General features: G+C 38.8%; 7 protein-coding genes across 9 annotated transcripts; 3 read left to right on the forward strand and 4 right to left on the reverse strand.

Annotated features, from left to right (window-relative positions):
• Nucleotides 1–166: 166 nt before the first annotated feature.
• LOC110859871 lies at nucleotides 167–2,065 on the forward strand. Its single transcript, XM_022108890.2, has 6 exons — nucleotides 167–356; nucleotides 427–574; nucleotides 653–789; nucleotides 854–1,155; nucleotides 1,215–1,790; nucleotides 1,867–2,065. The coding sequence occupies exons 1-6, from the start codon at nucleotides 330–332 to the stop codon at nucleotides 1,952–1,954; spliced, it is 1,278 nt and encodes a 425-aa protein (XP_021964582.1). The 5' UTR covers nucleotides 167–329; the 3' UTR covers nucleotides 1,955–2,065.
• Nucleotides 2,066–2,072: 7 nt separating this feature from the next.
• Nucleotides 2,073–4,758, reverse strand: LOC110859870 (synapsin). Its single transcript, XM_022108889.2, has 10 exons — nucleotides 4,323–4,758; nucleotides 4,056–4,258; nucleotides 3,679–3,984; nucleotides 3,339–3,611; nucleotides 3,163–3,275; nucleotides 3,001–3,081; nucleotides 2,812–2,935; nucleotides 2,588–2,750; nucleotides 2,252–2,524; nucleotides 2,073–2,190 (listed from the first exon to the last, which is right to left on the reverse strand). Exons 1-10 carry the CDS (start codon nucleotides 4,435–4,437, stop codon nucleotides 2,171–2,173), a joined length of 1,671 nt encoding a protein of 556 aa, XP_021964581.1. The 5' UTR covers nucleotides 4,438–4,758; the 3' UTR covers nucleotides 2,073–2,170.
• An 89-nt stretch (nucleotides 4,759–4,847) lies between these two features.
• Nucleotides 4,848–8,730, reverse strand: LOC110859782 (transportin-1). Its single transcript, XM_022108772.2, has 13 exons — nucleotides 8,480–8,730; nucleotides 8,296–8,413; nucleotides 7,752–8,224; nucleotides 7,433–7,684; nucleotides 7,084–7,357; nucleotides 6,870–7,022; nucleotides 6,297–6,793; nucleotides 5,940–6,206; nucleotides 5,756–5,843; nucleotides 5,462–5,656; nucleotides 5,317–5,392; nucleotides 5,078–5,252; nucleotides 4,848–5,014 (listed from the first exon to the last, which is right to left on the reverse strand). The coding sequence occupies exons 1-13, from the start codon at nucleotides 8,588–8,590 to the stop codon at nucleotides 4,895–4,897; spliced, it is 2,799 nt and encodes a 932-aa protein (XP_021964464.1). The 5' UTR covers nucleotides 8,591–8,730; the 3' UTR covers nucleotides 4,848–4,894.
• Nucleotides 8,731–8,775: 45 nt separating this feature from the next.
• LOC110859904 (F-box/WD repeat-containing protein 9) lies at nucleotides 8,776–10,776 on the forward strand. 3 transcript variants are annotated; one of them, XM_022108935.2, is made up of 7 exons: nucleotides 8,776–8,899; nucleotides 9,063–9,150; nucleotides 9,213–9,283; nucleotides 9,364–9,593; nucleotides 9,662–9,905; nucleotides 9,969–10,518; nucleotides 10,622–10,776. In XM_022108935.2, exons 2-7 carry the CDS (start codon nucleotides 9,079–9,081, stop codon nucleotides 10,688–10,690), a joined length of 1,236 nt encoding a protein of 411 aa, XP_021964627.1. In that variant the 5' UTR covers nucleotides 8,776–8,899; nucleotides 9,063–9,078; the 3' UTR covers nucleotides 10,691–10,776. The 3 variants fall into 3 exon arrangements, with proteins under 3 accessions (XP_021964627.1, XP_035715678.1, XP_035715677.1); XM_035859785.1 differs by having other exon boundaries at nucleotides 8,858–8,952; XM_035859784.1 differs by having other exon boundaries at nucleotides 8,888–9,150.
• Nucleotides 10,681–12,476, reverse strand: LOC110859905 (ran-binding protein 3). The gene is made up of 4 exons (XM_022108936.2): nucleotides 12,147–12,476; nucleotides 11,457–12,067; nucleotides 10,842–11,105; nucleotides 10,681–10,775 (listed from the first exon to the last, which is right to left on the reverse strand). Exons 1-4 carry the CDS (start codon nucleotides 12,337–12,339, stop codon nucleotides 10,704–10,706), a joined length of 1,140 nt encoding a protein of 379 aa, XP_021964628.1. The 5' UTR covers nucleotides 12,340–12,476; the 3' UTR covers nucleotides 10,681–10,703.
• A 10-nt stretch (nucleotides 12,477–12,486) lies between these two features.
• Nucleotides 12,487–13,377, forward strand: LOC110859907 (mpv17-like protein 2). Its single transcript, XM_022108938.2, has 3 exons — nucleotides 12,487–12,775; nucleotides 12,841–13,079; nucleotides 13,140–13,377. The coding sequence occupies exons 1-3, from the start codon at nucleotides 12,619–12,621 to the stop codon at nucleotides 13,281–13,283; spliced, it is 540 nt and encodes a 179-aa protein (XP_021964630.1). The 5' UTR covers nucleotides 12,487–12,618; the 3' UTR covers nucleotides 13,284–13,377.
• LOC110859903 (succinyl-CoA:3-ketoacid coenzyme A transferase 1, mitochondrial) lies at nucleotides 13,331–15,591 on the reverse strand. The gene is made up of 8 exons (XM_022108934.2): nucleotides 15,277–15,591; nucleotides 14,974–15,200; nucleotides 14,788–14,910; nucleotides 14,582–14,715; nucleotides 14,006–14,518; nucleotides 13,829–13,944; nucleotides 13,628–13,761; nucleotides 13,331–13,559 (listed from the first exon to the last, which is right to left on the reverse strand). The coding sequence occupies exons 1-8, from the start codon at nucleotides 15,440–15,442 to the stop codon at nucleotides 13,413–13,415; spliced, it is 1,560 nt and encodes a 519-aa protein (XP_021964626.1). The 5' UTR covers nucleotides 15,443–15,591; the 3' UTR covers nucleotides 13,331–13,412.
• Between the last annotated feature and the right edge of the window lie 171 nt (nucleotides 15,592–15,762).

Below are 15,762 nucleotides of genomic sequence, written 5' to 3' on the forward strand. Positions count from 1 at the left end.
ACTTCCTCCTTTAAGTCCACACTGCCAAAAATAGTCTTTAAAGCCGTCCTTCAATCTCATCTCCTCTCATCGTCGCGTCGTTCGTCAAATAAAGGTGAGTCAAAGACAAAGCTTTAAACAACAACGCCCTGAAGGCAAGAACCACCACCATTACTACCTTTTCTTATATTAATATATTACATTACGCAATTCACCTTGCAATCCTACCCACTCGACCACTCTCTTATTTAACACCCACCATCTCATCATCATCATCGTCTCTCAAAGACTTCCCTATTAGAGAGAGATTCACTTTCATTTTATCTCTCTGGTCATGTAATAATTTAACAATGGGAGTTATAAAAATCATAATTTTGGTAAGTTTGAAAATTATCAATCATTCCCCGTAATATACACTTGTTTAAATTCACAATTTTCTCTGTAAAGGTCGCCCTTGTGACCACTTGCTCCACGCAAGAAATCAACGAAGACGATGCAATTTCGCAACAGCAATTCGCTCCCACCCTCACGGCCACATGTCAACTTGTTTCTAATCGGATGGTGGTCACACTCACCACCGGATTCCCATTTTATGGTAAATTGTACTAATTCTTATTAAAATTTGTAATGAAGAAAGAAAATCCAATCAAAAATCATTTAAATCGATGAACAGGCGTCCTGGTCTCTTCTAACCAAAGAAACAACTCGCATTGTTACACCGAAGGGACAGGCCTCACCCAAACCACGCTCTCGTTAAATATGCTCGCGTCAATTAATGATCAAGATTACTGTGGCGTTTCCATCAATCATGTAAGATTTAAAAACATTTCAACCTAAACTAAACTTTCAACTTTGTATTTAACAAATAATTTAGAAAACCTCTGAGAAAACTGCTCAACTTTCCGTCCGTCAAAATCGTGTGTTGGAACTCGCAGATGACAAGAATTATCTCGTGTCCTGTTCCAAATTTGACTCTCGTCCACCTTCCACCCCGAAACCAACGCACCTTGCACTTTATGACTCTGAAAATAGGGAAGCACTCGAAGTCGTGAAAACGCACGGATACAAGCTCAAAATCAAGACATCAAAAGAGTTCAAAAATTTTAGAGTTCGTAATTGCTTCGCTTTCTCTCCAGGATCTGCAACCGTTCAAGTTCCGCTCATCGATGGCAATGGGTAAATTTACATAAAAATAATTTAATAATGAATTAAACTAACAAAATCCCCTCTTCTAGCTGCCCCGAATCGAAAATAATATCCCGATGGACATTTGCTGATCATTCTGCAGAAGCAAATATTTATTCCATGTTTAGATTTCAAGATTCTCGAGCATTAACTTTCCAATGTCACGTTTTATTCTGTTCTGAATCCACTTGTCCTAACCCACTCTGCTCAGACCTTCCAGCCTATCATTTCTCAACCCCTCTGTCCCCAGCCCCATTAATAAACTCGAATGAAACTGACGCTTTGGCCTCAACAACTGTAACCGTCCTTGAGCCTGGTGAAAAATTAGCCCCACTCACTTTATACACCACGGATTCGGACTCAACTTGCACGGGTCGTTTTTGTCCCCCTTGGATTTTGTGGCTTGCAATCGCCCTGGGTGTACTGTTTCTCTTAATGTTGCTAGTTAACCTTTTCCTTTGCACTGCTTTAACCTGCACATGCACGCGGACGGAGCTGGTTGAAAAGGACCCATCAATCATCGAAGATTACGATCCGTACAATCGGAGTGGGTATTTCGGAAGCGATAGTCATTACAATTCCAGATACTCAATCAACCAACCGATCGCGAGCAATAAAGCGTACAGGTAAAAGAACAATCATTTAAATTCATTTATTTAAGTTAATATCAAAAATTTAATATAATTCTTTTTTTCTTAAAAGTGACATGAGCGACCACTATGCAACTCCTGGAGGTAACCATAGAAACCAGGAACAAATCTCAAGACCTAACTCAAGGTTTAGCAAATAACTTTTTATTACTAATAACTTAAAATCCTCTCAGAAGCTAAGAAAAAATGTGCCAATTAACTTTCACCTTAAAAATTAATTAATAAAATAAAAACAGAAATATTGTCATAAATGTTTCGTTGTGTTTTTTTGTTGCTAATTATTTTTTTACTACTTTTTTTCCTGTTTCCATGGTGATAGGGTTTAAATTCTACTATTTTTTTATTATTGTTTCGCCTTACATGTCCCCAAAGATACCTGTGTGGAGTTTAAAGTGGTTACTTTTCTTTAAAGACAAAAATTGTAAAAACATATTTACCAGCAAAGGTTTTCTTTAAATTAGAAATTCCAGTATCTAATTCAGAGTCGGTGTTGGTGGCGTTGGCAGTGGGTGTGGCTGTAGTATTCGAAGCAGCAGGCGTGGTTTCCGTCCCCGCCGCGCCGGCCTGTTGAGAATTTTGTCTGGAGAATAATTTATTGCTCACGCTGCTGACCCCTTGCGCCGCGGCGGATACGGCAGATGAGGCCGCAGATTGAATTGATGACGCCGCTGCGTTCGGTAACGCCGACGTGGTACTCGAACTCGTCGATCCTAATCATCAGATTTGCATTTTATTTAATGGTTTTGTAAAAAAAATTCGATTTTTAAGCGCACCCATTGATTCTCTTCTAAGATTCCTCTCTCCACTGGGTCCGTCTTCTCCGTCCACACTTTGTCTACGATATTTGACCCGTTCCTTTTCCTTTTCTTGAACAAATGTCATCCTCGAAAGGACTAATTCTGCGATATGACGACGATCCTCCTCCTGTGTCTCACCCTGTAAACACAAATGTTGTTTAAAAATATTTCTCAATTAAAAATATTAATAAAAATCCTACCATGAGTGAGAGTGCTGAATCGTTGACTTCAATGATCCACTCCTTGCCATCCTTGCCGACCAGTACTTCCAAAGCACACACGTCCAGGCCTCCAAATAACGTGGCCACATTGTCAACCCACATTCTGCAAGGATAAAAATTTAGATAGGACGGAATTTAAAAACGAGATTGCTTGGACAAATTCCATACCGATATTTCTCCGTGACGGGAATCTGTTCTAACATTGTTGATCCTCCAGATGATTTCCAATGTCCAACAATGCCTTTCCGCCTACAATAATCGTTCATTTACAATTAGTTATACCTCCCGCAGAGATAAATCCATAAGCTCATTCAAGATTGAAAATCTCACATAAACGCCTTGTACTGGTTCCCAATTTTTTGAATGTGAACATCGCATCTTGCCTCTACATAAGGCTCCGAAGTGCAATAAGTCCCCGTAACAGCGACAACGGACGATGCATCCTAAAATTCACGTCAAGTAAGACGAAAATGTTCTCGCAAAATATTTCCAAACTAGAAAATTACCGCATAATCATTAGTGGTTGGAACTCTGATTTTGCCCAATCCTCCATGAGCATGTCCAATTTTGAGTACGCATGGGAGTCGTGGTACGAAGCCACCCATGAGGTTGAAATTGGGGTAGAAATTTTGTTCGATGATTGGAAAGTTGTCCTTGCCCAATTTCCTCTGAATTGCGAGCATGTGGGCAAACACCCATGGCTTATCTTGGAAATTGTAAATCGCCCCCAAAGAATTCACAGAGTACAGACCAGCGTACATAAAGGCCAACAGGGCGTTCTGCATACGGAAGGAAATTATAATAATTTTCAGTCCTTCTCATTAAAAATTATTTTATCCACATTACCTTAAAGTCCCTTCCAGCATCTCTAAGATTTTGCCTAATAAGCAAGAAATCAGGTATGAATTGTCTGAGTTGACGGCCGACCCCGGTTTGATACTGAATGTAAGATGCGACGACGATGGATTCATATGCCACGACAGAAATTTCGGAGAATTCGCACTGTTCGACTTGAATCTCTAAATTTTGGATGCGTTTCGATTTGAAATACTTTGACCAGTCCGTGTTGTGGTCATCGATGACGAGGAGGATCAATGTGGTAGGATCTTTGTAAGGTATTTTCACTCCGCCAGATAATCCAGTGCCTGTGAACTGAAAATTTACATTTGCTTAGAATTACGTAGTACGACAACTAAAAATCGTAATCTCTAGCTCAAGTATACCTGCTGAATATTTGAAGAAATATTGCTCGCCACTCCACTCACGCTGCTTTGTAATTTTTGAAATATGTTGACACTTGATGATCTGGAGGGCGAGGTGGGTGCAGAAATAGTTTTTGATGAGGGTGGTGGCACTGGTGGGAGTGGTGCTGGCACTGCATCCGGTTGAACGGACGATATTACTTCTTTCGCTTGCTCTTCGTACCCTGCAAACAGAAAAAAACACATTTAAAAATTTAATCAGCAAATTTCACTGCAAATGCTGAATACCCTCATTTTCGAGATCCCCACTGGAAAATCGTCTCTTTAATGCGACCACATTTGATGTAAATGATGATTTAAACGCAGAAAAGTTCAATTTTTGTGATGAACTTGATTGTTGCATTATTGATAAGCCACCACTCTCTCTCTCTCCGTCTGTGTGGGTGGATGGGATTTTTTCGGTGTGGATTTAGAGAGTCTGGAGAGAGACTGGCAAAGAAAGTCCAGCAGGAGACAGCTTTTTCAGGGTGTGTTTTTTGGGTGTGTGGCTCTTTTAGTGTGGCCATGCGTACGAGAGAGAAAGCAGAGAAAGTTTAGGGTTGGGCTGGTGAAAGTCTTAACTTTCCCCACAACTCTCTACCCAACTCTGCCTTTACATGATATGAGTTCCATATGGAAATCAATCGCGTCGCGTCGTGTATCCTCATATTTTTTTTTTAGAAACGCATTTAATTAGCATTATGTTGTAATTAAATTTCTCAGAATTTTTCGACATAATTTAAAAGGTACAACAATAAAAAATAACAAAAAAGCATTTTTTAAATTAAAATTTTTTCATACTAATTTTGTTTAATTACTAATTAAATTCCATAAACGATCGTTAATCGTTCAGCCAATTGGGGAGGAAAATTTTCCGTTATTTGTTTCCAACATCCTACATTGTTCTCAGAAGATAGTTGCTGTTTATAACCGTGGAGGATCTATATTTTTGCATTTTTTTGTTTAAATATCTTTTAATCATTTTATTTTTATGGTAATCTTACCTTAGAGAACATGTCTTTAAGATCGGGTTTAGGATTAGTCCAACTGGCCACAGCATCACAAAAGAAAATGAAATCATTAAGAATTCCAGAAGGATTCGCTTGGATCATTAAACACATTCCGCGAAATGCTGAATCCTTCTCCTCATTGTCACGGATGTTTCGTAGACTCGAGCACCTGCAAATTTGTTATTTAATTAAAATGGCAACATCTTTTATTATTATCATCATCATCATCTTACCACTTTCTCACAAATTGTGGCAGACTTGGAGCAACTTCGGCAGGACAGACGTAACCCAATCGTCCTATCGTGATTGCTACAAAAAAGGTCATCGATTAACAATTTTAAAAATCGTATAAAAAAGTAGCAAAAAATATATTGATACCCGTATTTTCCATGAGTGTTTTGGGTGTGGTAGGATAATTAATGATGACGATGAGTTGATTTAGTATCATAGGGATATATCCTCTCATATCGGCCCCTAATTTGACACTAATTTCCCCAATTGCCCATGTGGCATTATTACAAACGGAGATCAGTTCTGGGTTTAGATTCTGACCGAGTAGTGGGAGGAAGTCGGCTAAATAATTAGTTAATTATAATAATAAAAATGAAATCATAAAACTTTTTCCAACTATTTCTTGTTTAATAATAAAAATAAAAAAATCTCGAAACTCACAAACGAAAGGTGAAACGTGTTGAAAGCAAGCTTTAGTTAAATCACCAAGTAATGCGAATGAGGACTGTCTAACCTCCGGCATCGGATCCTGTACGAAAAATACACACAACAAATACGAAAAAATCAGTGAAATTAAAAAATGAGTGATTTGTAAGGAAACAAATATAAACGGATAATAATTAACCTGCATGCACTGATAAAGTAACTGTAAGATATTAGAATTGGCGATTAATTTTTCGATAAAGCCGTTCAATCCTTCTGCCAGTCCGGATAAGAGATCCAACGCAACAATCATAAAATCTTTATCCGGCGCTTCAAACTGTTCTGGGTTCTGTACGTTTGCAATGTGCTGATTTAGAGTTTGCTCAACCAGGGACACACAGCGACGATATACGGGTTCGGAATAAGGTAAAAATCCTGCTTGTAATGCTGTCGCTATCGAACTCAAACACTGTAAACAATTTAATCAACAATTTTAAACACCATACTTAAGCACAAGTTTAAAATAAAAATCTACAATTTAATTAAAAACTCTCCGTACCTCAAGTAAAGGAAATAAATCTTTATCTTCATCTTTCAGCAGATTCCATTTGTTAATAAGTGGTGGCATTAATAATTGTATGAATTCCGTGCTATTCAGATGATGTCCTACACTGTCGGCCAGTGTTCCAATGGCATCATAAAGAATTAATAGATTTTTATGTTGATACTTTCCAAAAGCAAAGACCAAAGTTTCCAAAATGTATCCCAAGTAAGGAACCAATTCTGTGCAAGCCTCTTCTTCTAAAGTGGCAAATGCTGAGCAAGCAGCTTCCTGGACGCGCTTGTTCGTATCCAAGATTCGTTTCAAGAGTTCAGTCATTAATGGTTTTAGATAAAGTTCGTGGGAATTCCCTGTGGCGGTGGAAACTACCCAGTGGGAGTAACGCGATAGGGTCCAACACGTGATGGAGCGCACGAGAGACTTTTTCTCATTTAATGACGTGATCAAATATGGAATCAGTTCGGGAAGGTGCTGGAGCATCCCACTCATGCAACCTGTTATTATTTATTAGAATTAAAATTAGTTTGGCCATTGAGAATTGTAAAATAATAACAATTAAGTTGTATTAACCTTCCGCAATAGCTCCCAGGGCAAGAATCGCACTCTCTTTAACTTCCCACTCCGAATGGAAAAGGGTCTCTTTTAAAATTGGGAGCAATGTGGGTAATAGCTCATCACGGAAAACATGTGCTAATACGTCCAAAGCAGCAGCACTGCATTTTCCTAATGCAAACAAAAATAAATATTAAACTCTGGATAAAAAAATATTAGCTTACAAACTCACTTAAATTCCAATCTGATAATCCAGAATCATCTTCTTCATCTTCATCCTCGTCTTCATCATCTCCCAGCCCATCGCCACCACCTCCTCCTCCGAGATGTTGCTGTTGATGATGTTGTTGATGCTGTTCAGATGGATCTCCGCGCTTGCTTTTACTTCTGTGAAATCTAGGCCGAATATCTTCCTCTCGATCCGGCACCATCTCATTGTCCTCTTCTACGTCACCCTTTAGCAGAATTATGTCGATTTCTGAGTAGCGCATCCCCTTCACCAGTATCTACACATAATGCATTTTAATAACATGTAATATACAAAATACACCTCTGGTCAATCAATTTATTAGTAAACATACCGGAATCAATCTTGGTAAATACGGGGCCAGTACTTCATGACAAATAGTCGTCTCTGCCAAAGTCAACCAGAATTCACACGCTTCTAAAGCAACAGACTCATCCGGATCCTGCGTCCGGACCAACATATACTCGATAATTGAAACCATGTGGGGAAACAATCGGTCTAGTCGAACATCCAACAGCATCACGAGGGCGCGACAAATATTCTTTTTCACTTCCGTATCTTCATCTCCGGCCAAGTGGAACAGGGACTACAAAAAGCGTAATTCGAATAAGGTTGCTAATTAAAAGTTTAACTTTACATAATTGCAAACAAACCTGGACAAACAATTCGATATTATCTTGTAACGCTTGACTTTTACAGACGATGAATTGGTTAACACAGGCGATAGCATGTGATCTAATTCTTGCACTAGAATGTTGAAAAAATTGTAGAAATTTAGGAATCAAGACATTGAGGGGACGATTTGTTTCATCAGCTTCTAAAACGTCGGCACTATCTTCACAAATTTTTTGCAACGCTCCGAATGCTCCCTCAACAGCGTGATAGTCATTTGAATCTAGAAGATGGCAAAGGGATGGGATCAGTTCAGGCCAATTTTCAATTTTCCCCTTAGCTTGGATCGTAGTGATGAGTATCCCAACCGTGGCACGGATCAGGTTCGAAGGGTCGGAGAGGGCGTGAAGACATTCGGATTTTATAAAATTTATCGTTTCAACGGGCAAAGAATCGTAGTGGGATTTTAAATTATTTTTCAATATTAAACCGGATAATGAGCGGGTAGCGTCACCTAAAGAAAAACGAAAAATCAAAACAATTAGCCAACTAAAAAATAATTAATTTAATCTTCAAATTACTTACTAATTTTGAATTCTTGATTATTCGGCCAATGTTTCGCTCTCCCATCCGGTGTTAGCTTAGTCAGGACGTAAATTAAATAATTGTTGAAATCTGGATATTTTGATAATTCCTCCAATTTCTACACGCACAAAATACCAATTTAGTCATCGAAATCACCTTATTGCGACCTGTCAACAACTCTCACCTGATGAACGACCCGCTGAGTGGACGTATCCGGACTTTGCGATTCCTTCAGAAGGTTCAATATTTGGAGGAGCCCTTCTTCCGCTGGGGCCCAATTCGTTATAAGCTCCATTCTTCCAACTAATGTCACTCCCAACACCGATTCAACTCATGTTCACATTTATTCAAGAACTTTAGGAAACGTTGGGCTAAATATTTTCACAGACTAAATTATATAAAAAATTTAACTGGCTGACTTGACTGACTGACTGACTGAAGTGATGGAGTAGATAAAAGTATTAGTGTTTGGTGGTGGATTTGTGCGAGTGAATTTGCTTGATAGGTGGCAGATGTGGTGGCTGAGATGGATTTTTGCTTCCTGAAATAAAAAGTGAGAGTGGTTTCATTCAGGACCAAATAGAGACGAGTCAGTAATCAGCAGGTCATTGTTTTTAAAATTCTGCGATCATTTCCATAATTTGGTTGGCTTGACGAGTTATGTAGATCGTAATTTGCAGTTAAATTAAAATCGAGTCCAAAATTCTAAACTTTTTTAATTTCTCTAAATTTCTCTCGCTAATAATTGTCGTTTTATAAATAATTAGCTTTGAGATTAAAACCATGTCCTCATCCCCACCATCATTGACTGAGGAAGAGGCTCCAGATTGGACGCTGGACACTCTACCTGTTGAGGTATGTGTATAAAATTCATATTCATAATGTCTCCAAAGTTTTAATAATAAATAACTGAACAGATCCTCCTTCACATAACGACCTTCATCCCCGCCCCCACACTCGTCCATTCGTTATCATTGGTATCAAAACAGTAAGTACAGCTTGTCTTTCTCTAAGCACTTAAATTAAAATTTGAAGTCATCTAATTCCATGTTTAATTTTTTTTAATAGTTTCCATAAAATCCTATCAAATGAGAAAACATGGGAAATTCGTGCTCGGAAATTATGGCCAGGAAAATTTCCTCCAGTAGATATTTCCTCGTCTGTCATTTCTCCCACCTTGCATCGATCTGCTTCCGTAAAACGAGAAGAAACTGTTCATCTCTGGTCACAAAGTAATAATTCTTGTCTCGTGTTAACTCCACATATTGCCTGCGTGGATTCCGTCCTCCTCTTCAAAGGTAGCTCTACCTACACTAATCACCACTTTGGCCAATTTGTAATCAAAAATCTACAATTTTCATTGTAGGCAACTGCATGTTAGCATCAGGTTCCCGTGACCGTTCTATTAGTATAATAAATATTGATTCGTGTATCGAAAACCCATCGTCCATCCCACACAGTGAAGTAACCCATTCCAAACAAAATTCGCATACTGGATGGATTTGGGATTTAACGACAATGAATCAACAAGAAACTTTGGTTTCTGCTGGATGGGATGGATTCGTGAAATTTTGGGATATTCAAACTATGAACGAAATAGATGTGGTCAAGTAAGTTTTACCACACAAATATAATTTTTATAATAACTCATGCAAGAAATTCCTCTCTAACAGAACAAGCTCCCCCAACTTGTGCCTTAGTTCGCAATCGAATCTTTTGGCCATTGGGTCATTCAATTCTCGGATTCACCTTTACGACATCCGTTCACAAGCGATGATAAAAACCTACAAGGTTCATAAACGTTCGGTGCTCTCCATAGGACTCGAAACTGATAAAATCGTCTCAGCCGGTGAAGATAATCGTCTAGTCCTCCACGATCTACGACAAGATAAAACAGCATTATCAACAGTTTGCCTCCCTCAATTACCCAATTGTCCAAAAATATATCCAAAATCCATTTCGTACGCTAAAACCAATGCATCCAACACACTTCCGTATTTCTACGTGGGCGACATTCGTGGGAATTTATATCTAATCAATTTACCTTTATTTAAAATCGAACGGTGCTATCCGCTCATTCACTCCAAAGCGATTCAAGGAGTTTTCCATACGATTGGATCCGTCTACACTTGCTCCTCCGATGGTATGCTCATTGTCCATGAGCCTTCAGAAGAATTAGGAATCGTTAAAAGGATACATCTCGATAAAGTGGAATTACCAAAGGTTAATTATTTTTTATAAATTTTATTCTAATTTATAGAAAAACAATTTCATAAAATGAAAAAAAACATGCTTTTTAACCTGCAAAATAATGTTTTATTTGCAGGTCCACTGTCTCAATAATCGAGTTGCCCTTGCCGGGGGGGATTCCTTAATTAGAGTTTATTATAATTAATTGAAGTTTTTTGTTACTGCTGATTAAATCTTCGAAGTCTATGTTGCATGGCGTTGAATAACGATTCCATGTCCGTGTAGGAACCCTGTGTGAAAAATTTGTTATCGTTACCGTTTACTAATTTTATATCGAAATAATAAAATAACCTCACCATAACAAGAAAGACTTTGACGCCACCCATGCTGGCTTCGTCTTGAATATCGACTGCTGTGAATTTGACACTTTTATCGTTCGGCCTCTCCACCACCATTCCATTGAAAACTTTAGTGTTCAACATCAGCCGCAGTGATCCTTGGGTGCGGACGATTAGGCGAGAATTGGTGGTATCAGTGTCATTTAGCCGAAGTACACCACGTGATACTCGTTCAGTCCAATTTGTTGTAGAGGGGTCAAAATTATACAGTCGACAAGGGACCTACGGAAAATTTAAGCTTGACTTAAATAATCTACATTATGTATATCGATTTAGTTAGCCCGAGTCAGGGCCAGAGTCCGCTTCTACACTTTTGTCAAATGACCCAACTACTTTTGTCCGCTATCATAATCGCCAAAAATATTCCCATAATCGCATGCATGGAAAATTTCAGCTTCATTCGATAAATTTGAAAAATCTCTTTTTAACTCCTCATTTACTACATACATGTATTAAATTTCAAATCGATAGGATGCGTTTTACGAGCGTAATAAATAGACGGTCAGACAAGACGGGCACAAGCCCTGACTTGACTCGAGCTAAACATAAACAACGCCAATTGGTCCTACTCACCTGGATAACGTTAATTTCCCCTTCTTCCCCCGTGCTAACATCAACATCTTCTAAGGCAGGAATTTTACTCGCAGTCGGTTGATCTTCTGCCTCATCTCCGTCACATCCCACACTGCTGCTCGCGGCAGTACCACACCCTCCATTACTAACTTTCCTTTTTCTATCCGATGGTTGACTACTGCTAACACGATCTTCTAATTTCTCTCCAAATAAAAATTCTCCCTTTCCACCACCCCCACTTCCAGAACTTCCTGCAGCTCCTCCTCCTTCTTTGTCGTCTTCCCCTTTGCTCTCCCCATTGACAGAATTAGAATCCTTGGTAAACGGGACAAACGTTGGTTTCTGTTCCCCTCCTGTGGCTGAAGACGATGAAGATGAAGATGGAATTGGAGGTGTGGTTGGATTATCTTTAACCAAAAGTTTACTCGGTCGTAAAAACGACATGCCTCCACTACTCGGCTTTGGCAGCTCTAAAGTTGGAGTTATCGTAATTTTTGGAGCTGTGGTGGAAGATGAGAAGGAAGCTGGTCGGAGAAGGATGGAGGGGCGGAGAATAGATGAGGATGAAGGTGGTGGAGTGGGTGTAGTCGTCGAGGACGATGTGGTGGGATCTGTAATTTTATAAAGAAATTAAATTAAATTTATACAAATTCCTAGAAAATTTTGCAACGACCATAACATTAAACGAACCATTGCTGGAGCTATCTTCCTCCGAATTGCTGCAACTGCTACTCGACGAGGAGTCATTGTTTGAATTATTATTATTGAAGTTCGTCGTGTTGTTGATAATGTCCTCGTTGCTTGTCGTCGTCGTCACTTGATCTTTCCCCGTCTCCACGTCACCCGAAGAGGACACATTACTTTGGGTGTGACTGTTGCTCATTTTCAATGGAGTGGTTAATTCCGGAGGTAAATATTTACTTTTAGAACACGCACCACTGCTAATAATTATCTTTCAATTCACGCAACTTATTAGTCAGCAGAGTAAAAATGGAATGAATGAGTGAATATAAAGCGGGGTAGCCGGTCTTCCAGCGGGAATGAGCACTCTTTAAAGTCAGACCTTTCATCATCAATGAAAAAAATATCTCCATGTGACTCAATTTCCACATGACATGGATATTGGCTTATCTTAAGAAACCGTCCCTTATATATTTTCGCAATGCTGCCCACCTTCTTCCGAACCCTGTTTTCGAAACACCCACTGACTGTAAACACGATCTCGGGTGCAGGGCTGTTTATTGTGGGGGATTTTATCGAACAAAAAATAGAATCTTGGCGTGGCGTTCATGGAAAAGAGTTGGACACTCATAGATTGGGTAAGATGATTTTGTACTGATTAATTAAATGGAGAATTATTAATCAACTTTTAATAATTAATCAGGTCGGATTGCAGCTGTTGGACTACTGGAATCGCCACCACATTATTATTTTTACAAATATTTAGACATTCATTATCCTGGAAAAAGTTTTAAAATGATCTCAAAGAAAATTCTACTCGACCAAGTTATAGCTTGTCCAATGTTTAGTGTTCTATTTTTTATACCGTTGGCGCTCTTGGAGGGGAAATCCTGGGGGAGGAGTTGCGAAGAATTTAAGAATAAATTCCCTTATGTTTACTTGGTAAGAGAATTTAACTTTTAATTTTCACAGATTAAACAAAACAAAATTAAAATTCTTTAGGTGGATTGGATCTTGTGGCCCCCATGTCAGCTAATAAATTTCTACTTTGTCCCTGCCCACTATCGCGTTTTATACGTCAACACGTTCACTGTGCTTTGGAACGTTTTCCTATCATACATGAAGCATTATGATCAATTTGAATAGTTGTTTTAACAAACCAAATAGTAAATCTTGCCAACTAGTGAAATATCTTACGTTTTGAACAACTTGAAGATTTGTTTTATTCTATTTTACTATTGAAAAAAATAAATTTCTGGTCACTTAATTAACTTTTTAACCCGCTTGACTTTGTCTCATTGGTTTCAATTCATCCACAACGGCGAACTCACATCCCGTTCCATCCACAATTTCTTGGAGAGTTACACCCTCCGCTAGCTCAGTTAATGTCAAACCTTTCTCTGCGTCCACGGTGAACACGCACTAATTGGAAATATACTTATTAATTACACCACTTTATTATATAAATCAAGTGTTATTAGTTCACAAACCTTCTCTGTAATGATCATGTCGACACATCCCTTTCCCGTTAATGGTAAATTGCATTTGGGCAAAATTTTGTGAACTCCCCCTTTGGCTGTATGTTCCATTGTAACGATCACTTTGGTTTTTCCACCCGCACTCACTACACAAATATCAAATATAAAACTACATAATTACAAGCAATGGTGTTTAATGTATGGATAACTGACCCAAGTCCATAGCGCCACCCATCCCCTTGACTAACTTGCCAGGAATCATCCAATTTGCTAAATCACCATATTGTGAGACTTGCATCGCCCCAAGGATCGTCAAGTCGATGTGACCACTACAATTTTATTGCAAAAATTTAGAAATTCACTTCCCAAAAAAGTCAATACAAAATCTACCCTCTTATCATTGCAAAACTTTCTTCTGATCCGAAATAGCTTGCTCCTGGCAATACGGTAACGGTTTCTTTCCCAGCATTGATCAAATCTGGATCCTCCTCTCCCTCATATGGAAACGGTCCCAAGCCCAAAACTCCATTTTCTGATTGAAGATGAACCGTGATCCCCTCCGGGATAAAATTAGAGGATAACATTGGCATCCCAATACCCAAATTGGCATACATTCCATCCTTAAATTCCAACGCGGCACGACGTGCAATTTGTTCGCGAACCTTTTTAGCTGGGTTTGCCGTTGAAGCGGAAGCTGAGACTGGTGCAGGATCACGCTTTCTCGTTGTACGTTTCTCAATACGTTTTTGATAGTCTTTTCCTAAAACGACGCGTTGGACATAGACGGAGGGGACGTGGATATCTTCTGGGGGGATGGAGTCCACTTCTACGATTTCTTCAACTTCGGCAATCGTAATCTGGGAGGCTTTACAAATTGGTGGATTGAAATTTCGAGCGGTTTTTCTAAGAAAAATGTTTAAGCATTAAATTTAGTAAAATTGGAGTGAATTAAAATAAGTGTACTACCTAAAAATCAAATTTCCTTGTTTATCCGCTTTCCACGCTTTAACTAAACTGAAATCTCCTTTGATCGCTTCTTCCAAAATATAGCCACGCCCATCGTACTCTCGAGCTTCACGTTGGTCCGAGAAAATTTCAATCTACAACAATATTAATCATAAATTAAAAGATTTTCATGAAATTTGTGAGCGAATAAAGTTTAGTTTACAAACCTTGCCATCTTTTGTATATTTGATGGGAGCTCCTCCTTCATGGATCAACGTTCCGAATGCAGTTGGGGTAAAAAATGCTGGTATTCCTGCTCCTCCTGCACGAATCCGCTCCGCCAAAGTTCCCTTAAATAACATTAAATTTACGTTTAGCTGAGTAATTCCTAATTTACTAGAATATTAATTTACTTGAGGAGTCAATTCCACTTCTAACTCTCCGCTGAGAAATTGTCTCTCGAACTCTGCATTTTCGCCCACATAGCTCGCAATCATTCTCTTGATCTGTTTCTGTTTAAGGAGGAGACCCAGACCGAAATTGTCCACACCGGCATTGTTGCTCACCACGGTCAAGTTTTTCACTTGCGACTTCAACAGGGCGGATATCAAATATTCAGGAATCCCACATAGTCCAAATCCTTTCAATTAATCCAAAAAAACATGATTAGTTAATTACACTAATTAACAATATCTCGTGCTAAACCATAAACTAACCTCCTACGAGCAATTTGGATCCGTCTGGAATGTCCTTTACAGCTTCCTCGGCTGAATTATAGAATTTTGCACCATGTCGTACACTCGTGGTTGACAGGCTTCTCTGAAGAGAGGAAAATATTAAGGACGACGTAGGGCGAGTTTTAAGGACCAGGGGGAGAAGCATTTTAAAATATTTAATTAATATGTAATTAATGGAGGAAGGAAAGATTATATAATAATTTGGGAGAGAACGAGTTCAAGGTGAGCAAATTATATAATCCTAACACCCGTAACGCATCCACACACTAAATGCTCGGTCGAATATTTAGCAGTAAAAACGCAATAGTAAACACAAAATCATATCGGTTTGTATTCATTCATATATGTGATTTGTGATCTCGCAAAAAAAGAAGCGCAGGCAGTGTCACTTTTCCCATATGATCATCTCTAGACTAGTCGAGTGCTTTTTGTTATCTCATCTGTCGAGTCAAATTCCATCCTTAA

This window comes from Folsomia candida, unplaced genomic scaffold, assembly GCF_002217175.1.
Source record: "Folsomia candida strain VU population unplaced genomic scaffold, ASM221717v1 Fcan01_Sc028, whole genome shotgun sequence".
In the NCBI taxonomy this organism is placed as follows: domain Eukaryota; kingdom Metazoa; phylum Arthropoda; class Collembola; order Entomobryomorpha; family Isotomidae; genus Folsomia; species Folsomia candida.